Source organism: Corticium candelabrum, chromosome 11, assembly GCF_963422355.1.
Source record: "Corticium candelabrum chromosome 11, ooCorCand1.1, whole genome shotgun sequence".
In the NCBI taxonomy this organism is placed as follows: Eukaryota; Metazoa; Porifera; class Homoscleromorpha; order Homosclerophorida; family Plakinidae; genus Corticium; species Corticium candelabrum.
Genome location: NC_085095.1, coordinates 4,040,631 through 4,049,073, shown reverse-complemented (window position 1 = coordinate 4,049,073; position 8,443 = coordinate 4,040,631). Strand labels below are relative to the sequence as shown.

The window sequence follows — 8,443 nt, the reverse complement described above, 5'->3', positions numbered from 1 at the left end:
TCTAACTCACGTGAGCGTTGTGTAGCTGTGAAACAGCTTGCTGAAGCGTATTGTCGTCATTGTGAGGCACGATAGTCTATTTGAGATTGACGAGGTTATCTTTTATCGTTGATTTAGACAGGTTTAATCGTGTTTGTGCACGTTTGGCAACAATATTGGTCCATCTAGGTCTAGGAGTAGACTCTAGAGCAGTGGTTCTTAACCTGGGTTCGATCGAACCCCAGGGGTTCGGTGAGTCAGTCTCAGGGGTTCGGCGGAGGTCAAGACACACACCCGACTCATATGATTCGTGATGACACGCCCCGCTTTGCAGTAAATATTCATTATTATGTTTTTGTTTTTGTGTGAAAATCATGTTTTAATGGTTTTGTTCTTTGAACACTGATGTTGATGCACGGTTCATTTTGTGCACCAGTAAAATATATACCTATAACTATGTTTTGAATTTTATTTTTCCAATTAAGAAGGGTTCGGTGAATGCGCATATGAAACTGGTGGGGGTCAGTACCTCCAACAAGGTTAAGAACCACTGCTCTAGAGAGATGTATTTGTAGATAGTCTATTTACTTTACTGTTTTCTTATTTATCTGCGACGTTTACTTATTTATTTAGATTAATTAATTAATGGTAAAGTTGTCAATTGGAAATGATTGCCAAATTTTTAAAAATTATTGCTTTCATTCAATTAATTAAGTTGTTTATTGAAATTAGAGTTTTGTGCATTTATAACGTAGACATACTATTGTAATAATTGCTGTAGCAATATTATATTGATCATGTTTAGTTATAGAACAGCTAGTTTATTGATGGCAGAAAGCAAACCAAAGTTTATCAAATCAGACAGTCGTGTTGCCATCATTGGAAGGTGGTTTTTCTCTTGGGTACATATGCTTACCATACACATAAAATTCACAATTTTTATTTTGTCTAGTGGCTTGATTGGAAGATGCTGGGCAATGGTTAATCGTCCAATCAGATATTATCTAATAGTCCATTCTTAATTGTTTTTTTGTTGATAGCTGTTTGCACGAGCAGGCTATTCTGTCTGTGTTTATGATATTGATGCTGATCAAGTGAAAGGTGCACTTGAGGCGACTTTGCCTATGTTGTCCACTATGGAGGCAAAAGGTCTTCTCGGTGATGGTCAAACGTCGTCTGAGGTTCACCAGCGGATAACTGGTTGCAGTCAATTGTCGGAGGCAATGGAGGGTGCTTTCCACATCCAAGAATGTGTGCCTGAAAATGTGGAGTTAAAGAAGAAAGTATTTGAAAGCCTTGATGAATTGGCAAGTGATATGGTTGTTTTAGCCAGTTCGACATCGTGTATATCTCCATCAAAATTTACGGAGAAGCTCAAGCACAGAAGTCAATGCATTGTTGCTCATCCGGTAATATTTTTGCATATTACCCAACTTTAATAGAGAGACGTCAGTAATGAGAGTATAAATACAATAAATATTATTGCATAGTTTGCAGGTACTGATGGCTTCAATTGGAAGTTGTTTTTCAGTTTGCTGTACAAATTTCACAGGTTGCACAAGGATTGAGTCGACTTTGCGATTATTCAAGTAAGGGTTGTACTGAACTGGAAATCTGTTAATTGAGCTCTCTGAGAGCATTTTGCTACTACAAACTGTGGAGGCTGCAAGATTAATTGATTAATGACAAAGATGAATTGAGATACTGTACTTGAAACTAATGATTGAAAGATGGCAATAATAAGTATTACAGGGGCGACAGCTGACCTGGGGATGCTGGAGGTACCCGAACACCCCAACCAGGAACAGTGGCCTCGGAGCTGGAGGATCAGCTGCCCTAGCTTTGAGCGCAACCTTTATTTTTGTAAGCAAACAGTATACCCTCACAGTTCAAGTACTGTCCTTTCATGCCCCAACTTATGAGCTGCTACCCCGTCCTTGAATAGTGGTTACGTTGCGCATTGCCTTTGTCTTGGGAGCTTTTTTCTTTCCATTACTTATTATATGGAAGAGTAAGAATTTGATTCATGTTTTTTGTAGGTGAATCCGCCGTATTATATATCATTGGTTGAACTTGTACCTGCACCATGGACTGACCCAGCTGTGATACAACGCACAAGATCTCTCATGACTGAAATTGGTCAATCACCTGTTACACTAAAGAAGGAAGCTAATGGCTTTATTCTCAACCGTCTCCAATATGCTCTTATAATGGAAGCATGGCGTCTCGTTGAGGTGAAAGTCACAACATGGACGTTGGCTTGTTGTACACCATAATCACTATTGGTGTGTGTGGGTGTGGGTGTACATATATATATAGGATGGGATTTGTTCCCCAGAAGATGTGGATACAGCTATGGTGGAGGGTCTGGCACCGCGCTATTCATTCATGGGCATATTTGAAGTCATGCATCTAAATGCACAAGGTATGATCCTCATAATTAATTGTATTTAGATTGACTGCTGTTTGGAATGCTCCCAGTAGTCTATGAGTAGAGGTGATGCCCCAGGAAAGACCGGCTTTTCTATTAAACTGTAGACAACGATGTGGTGAAAATCGCTGTTGGGTGTCATGGAAGGTCATCCATATGACCAAAAGAGAACATTGATTAATAATGTTTTGCAGATTTTTGGTAGCCTAATAAACCATGCACATTTGTCTGTCTGTCTGTCTGTGTGCCTGTCTGTCTGTCCTCAGAAAACTTTCAAAACTGTCGCCTACTCATGGCGATTTAGATAGATTATTTGACTTTGACATTCAAGGCCAAGTCCATTAGTTAATCTATGACATTGTTCTTTGAAAGGACTGGTTTGCTTTCACAAATTCCTAGCATATTTACAAGTAGAGTCTTTATGAGAATAAAGTACCTGTCTGTCTGTCTGTGTCTGTCTGTCTTTTCAAATCATATATACCTGTAACCATAAATAACACACTAAGCACACTAAAGCAACAACTAAAACCAAACGTTCTACTAGCGCAACATACCAGTCAACAACCATACGTTCTACTGCCATACCAGTCACATCTACCAACCAACCAGTTGAAGAGAGTATATATCTAGGGCATGACTGTTACTGCAGACTGACCTAATCTTGATAATTTCATGCAAATCACACTTACATTGCATCGCTGTATTAAATGTCACAGAAAAACAGGGCCCAGACAGGCTGTCTTTCTGTCTGTCTGTCATGAACCTCTGTAATTGTTCATTAATGTCCAAGCTACTTTCATGTTTATCTATTCCAAGGCCACAAGGCCTGAAAACTGTCTGTGTATCTGTCTGTCTCTCTATCTGTCTATCTGTCTGTCTTTCCGTCAATACATATGTATTTTCAAACATTGAACTATTATACACCATCTAAGCACTAAATACTACCCAAGCCAATAGGGCTTGGTTCTACTTACGACTATTTATGTTTATGTGGCTGTCTCTTGAAACAATCTTCTTTATTTTTCTGTCAATCACTCTAGCATTTAATCATTGTAGACACACAGAAACACATCTCCAGTATGTCTTGAAGGTTAATGCATTTGGATTTCCGTCTTCGTCTCTTGATAGCTGTGACAGTTTGTTCAAATAGTCTTTAGCTTTCTCTCCCCAACAGCCAAAATGTTCGAAGACTATAGGCACAAATGTTGGTTGAAAACTCCAGGCAAGAGCTCCTGGTTGTACTTTTTGGTCTTTAGATTTTCTCTGCTGGTTGCCGCTGCTCTCTGAGTTGTAGCTGATAAACCTTCTATTTCATTACTCCAGGGATGTGCTAGAGCAATATCCAATTCAAGATTCTGTCTGTCTATCTCTGTCTGTCTGTCAAATAACATTTATTTCAAACATACATCTATAATACAATGCTAGCAAGGTAACTATATAAAGTTCGTCTGTCTGTCTGTCTGTCTGACAATCTTTCTACCTTTTGTCTGTCTCTCCGTCTGTGTGTCTGCCTGCCTAAATGACTAACACAGTTCTTGCAGTGTTCTTGTTAATTAACTCTGCAGGTGTAAATGACTACTGCCATCGCTATGGTGCAAACATCACAACCGTGTGTGAGAGTCAAACTCCAGCTCGTCAGTTATCAGGCCCCACACTTGACACTGTGAACCAAGCTATGGAAGCAAGGACTCCAGTCAAAGAGCTTGACAAACGTAGAAAGTGGAGAGATGAAAGACTAGCTGCACTAGCCGTACACAAGAAAGAAATGGCTGGTAAAGACATTCAGAAGTGAGAACTTTAGATGATGTGTTACCAGCAAGCTCAATACTGATTCTATAGCTGTTTTCTCACATTCAAAGATATAAATAATATCAATCAGTACAATTTCCTTGTATTGCTGTATGTATTTGTCATGTTGTCTGATTTGCACAGTCTGCACCTGGTCGTGTGCAATCTGTCATATATGAAACCTTCAGCGTGTCATGGAAGTATTGCTTCTCGTCAGCTGAGTTGACAGTCCACACCACCACACGTACACCTTTCTCCTTCCATGACAACAAATAGTCCCTGGAAATAACAAAGACAACAAGATTACTCTCCGCAACAACATTGAAAGACAGTGATTAGTTAATTGATCGCTTACTTATTGATCATGTGTCGATGCATGAGGACAACTGAGCAGCCACATATGTCATAAAGCCAGTGGTGTATACTCCACTCGAGAATTATATCTGCTATCACTGCAAGATAGTGCTTTATAGAACTGCTGAAACGTGGCCGACCGATAACTGATTCACTGAGAAACCATTTGCGATGTGTTATGGCTGTTACTATGCGAGGTTCAGCCTGTTTTACCTAGAAAACGAACATTCAAACAATGAATAAAGGTTCCTTGTTTATGGGCAAGTGAGTGCTGTGTGTCACCTTGTACACAATGTATGGGCTGAATGAACAGACAATAGCTTTGTTGAATAGATTATATTGTCGGAATATAGAACTAAGAACAGCTGCAGACTGAAACAAAAGTAGCCAACTGGATTACTAATGTTATACAAAAATCTGTTTTAACTAATCTAAAGCCATTATAATTTGATATATTAAAGTCTATCTATAATACATATCCATACGTGGGAACAAGCTTTAGACAAAAAGAGAGTTAAGACTCAGCATAAGATGTGAATGCAAACAATTGCAATTTAGCTATTCCTTTAAGAAGCTTTAATGCTGCGTTATGATTGAGTACCTTGGTTGCATTTCCTTTAACATCGATAAACATGGTGAGATTGAGACGGAGGCACTCTTGCACAGCTTCTTCAAGAATTGGTATCTGGACTGTCCCAACCTTATCTCTAAAAACGAAATTTGCATTGCACATGTTGCATTGGTTTGTATTCTTTGTTCAATTGTAACGACAACGGCTTGTTGTTCCTGTCCAAAATTGTATTACTGTAATCTGACAACACTAACAATTCTTGTAAATTGCATTAGCCAAACACACACACACACACACACACGCACGCGCGCGCGCGCGCACACACACACACACACACACACACACACACACACCTATAACGTTGGAATTCCATCAGTACCCACTATGGGCTTTGGCATCACAAACGTTTCCACCAGGAAGTGCGATCATTTACTTGTGACAGGTCAAAATTCAATGACACCAGGTCTCATTGTTTGGTATCAACCCACCTGTTCTTTGGACCATGCTAAAGGCGTTTCATGTACATTATGGAACTTGCCTCTCAGCAACAACTTTTGTGGACAAGAGACATTCATTTGTTCTAAGCACTGTAACCTTTGATGTTGAATTTGACGTTCAATTGGTTCTTCCTTGGCAGATTTCAAATTGATGGTATTTCTTATCTTGTTCAGTCTTGTAACACCCAAGATAGATCTAATACAGGGCATATGAAAAGTGGTCAGTCTTCGAATATCTACTTGAGTGATTGCCCAAGTCTCACAGCCATATAATAAAACTGGCATCACTAGTGACCTAACGACTCGCAGTTTTGTGTTCTCGCTAAATCCTAGATTTTGTGAAAACTCTATGTTTACAAGAACAAAACGTCCTGTTAGTTTTCAGAATATGTTCAACAATCTCTGTGTGACAATCCCCAGACTTAAGGCTGGTTCACAATATTGACGCTGACGTCAACGTCAATATTGTGAACATACTAGTGTCACAATGTTGATGCTGAAGCTGGAATTGAACCAAATTCTATTCTATCGTCAACAACCGAAAGTACTCAGCATCAACGAGAAGCACATGACCATTTTCAACCAATCAAAAGCACACATCCAGAACTACAAAACATATCCAAGAACAGCAACGGATGAAGCGCTGGTGGAATCCATAAGAAACTACCTGTGTTATTGGCAAATCCGGTCGAATGATTAAAAACACTTAAGACTGAACGAAAATGCCTGTGAAATTGTCCTTCCTGCCGACTTCGAAATATTCTTGTGATCCATTCTTTTCTTCCTGATGTTTGAATATTCTCTTGCATTTACTATGCAGTAGAAGAAGCAACAGAACAGTAACTCGTATTCGTTTAAGTTAAGCGCGCTCAACTCAAGTTTCTGACCATCTGATCTGTGCGTCGCATCTTGCAAATATTGTGAAAAAGTCAATCTCAATGTCAACGTCTGACGCCGACGTGTCAACGTTGTGAACCAGGCTCTAGTCACAATGCTGCCCAAATAGCAAATTCAGAAACATTTCCAGAACAAGACCAGCTATCGAGATGTTTGCTTCTTCAGCACCAATGCTCAGAATTCTAGTATTTCATGATCCTAATACAGTACCCCATTTCATACATGCCTCATGGGGAAAGCATTCACCATCTGTTGCAACTCACTATCTGATGTACCTATTAGAGCCAAATCATCAGCATACGTGGGAGCTTTGATTTTGTGTCCCATCACGTTTTACTCAATAATTCAAGGATAGGCCACCATCTGTTTTGTAAGCAACCTCAATGCCACCATCTTAATCTTGTCCAGAGACTCATGCACAATTTTGTCCATAAAAAAATTGAACAAGATTGGAGACAACATACACCATTGACTGGTACCTGTGGTTAATTCAAACCATGATGAGATTCCACCTATTTGGTACAACACAACCTGTACAATCGTGCAGGTCAACAAACAATCTAACCACTTCATCTTCCATGCCAGAATATCTGAGAATGTTAGTGAGAGCATGTCTTGGTACAGAGTCAAATGCTTTTGACAGGTCACCAAAACAAATATGTAAGTTGGATCCGTGATGATTAATTCTACTGTACAGCCTTCCACACACACACACACACACACACACACACACACACACACACACACACACACACACACACACACACACACACACACACACACACACACACACACACATTCATTGTCCGCTACTCGTGTACGAGTTCACGACTTCTCTACTGATTAGAATTCAACCATTGCTTGTGTGCTTGTTCGTGTGCATAGAGACCAATACGAGAATGACAATCGCGATGACAGATGGCGCATACTACACTTTGACTTGTAGTTACTACTTGTGCCATTTGCTGATGCATGTGTCGTCGTTCTTCTAATTTTTTCATTCTGTCATCCTCAAACTTCTCCAGACCAGATGACACTTTCATCCTCCAAACCAAACGATCAGACCCTTTAACTCCCAATTGTCCTGATTGATGCCCACACACACACACACACACACACACACACACACACACACACACACACACACACACACACACACACACACACACACACACACACACACACACACCACTTCATTATATATACATCAGAGTCACAAAAATTGATTTGATACTGTACATGCACGCAACTAGACTGTACCAGTCCTCCTCCTTGCGACCACTCCACGTGTTTTGGCACGTGCGTTTTGTTCCAAATGGGAGGAGGACTGGGTACGAGTCTATCACGCAACAGCACTCACACAACTGTGATTTTCACACTCAGTGTATGTTAGCATTATTTGAATTGTGCATAGAACATTCCCAAGGTAAACTCCTAATGATACCTGTACTTGTGATTGTAAGCTGCATTCAACTGTCTCACTTCCGCTAGCGTCAACTGGTCAATAGGACCGGTGCCATCAGTTGTTCGATCAACGTCGTCGTCATGCAGCAAAACAGCATGCCCATCCGACGTGTAACTCAAGTCAAATTCAACACCAGCCGCCTTATTCTTCTTCGCCAGTCTGAACGCCACCAGCGTGTTCTCGGGGGCGTCAACAGACTCTCCTCGATGAGCGACAACCAATCCTCTTTCAGCGGGCACCAACTCTTCAACGAGCTGCTTGGCCGGCCTGGGGAGACGCAAACTGTAGTAGGTCACGCCCAGCACGCCCGCTCCAGCTAAAACCGCCCCACTGAGAACGTACATTACCAGATTGCGTCGACGATTGAACATAGAGAACCCGTATTAGACTGACAACACAACAGAAGACAGACTAAATGCTTTAGAGCAAGTGTGTGCTGGTCACACGCGTCGTAGCACGCC

At 40.7% G+C, this 8,443-nt stretch overlaps 2 protein-coding genes across 2 annotated transcripts; one reads left to right on the top strand and one right to left on the bottom strand.

The window, feature by feature from the left end:
• The first annotated feature begins 4 nt into the window (after positions 1 to 4).
• LOC134187501 (lambda-crystallin-like) lies at positions 5 to 4,202 on the top strand. The gene is made up of 7 exons (XM_062655638.1): positions 5 to 94; positions 785 to 865; positions 932 to 959; positions 1,020 to 1,388; positions 2,019 to 2,213; positions 2,299 to 2,404; positions 3,976 to 4,202. The coding sequence occupies exons 2-7, from the start codon at positions 807 to 809 to the stop codon at positions 4,200 to 4,202; spliced, it is 984 nt and encodes a 327-aa protein (XP_062511622.1). The 5' UTR covers positions 5 to 94; positions 785 to 806.
• Positions 4,203 to 4,320: 118 nt separating this feature from the next.
• Positions 4,321 to 8,368, bottom strand: LOC134187502 (glycerophosphodiester phosphodiesterase 1-like). The gene is made up of 5 exons (XM_062655640.1): positions 7,962 to 8,368; positions 5,154 to 5,259; positions 4,835 to 4,924; positions 4,554 to 4,765; positions 4,321 to 4,477 (listed from the first exon to the last, which is right to left on the bottom strand). Exons 1-5 carry the CDS (start codon positions 8,351 to 8,353, stop codon positions 4,321 to 4,323), a joined length of 957 nt encoding a protein of 318 aa, XP_062511624.1. The 5' UTR covers positions 8,354 to 8,368.
• Positions 8,369 to 8,443: the final 75 nt, after the last annotated feature.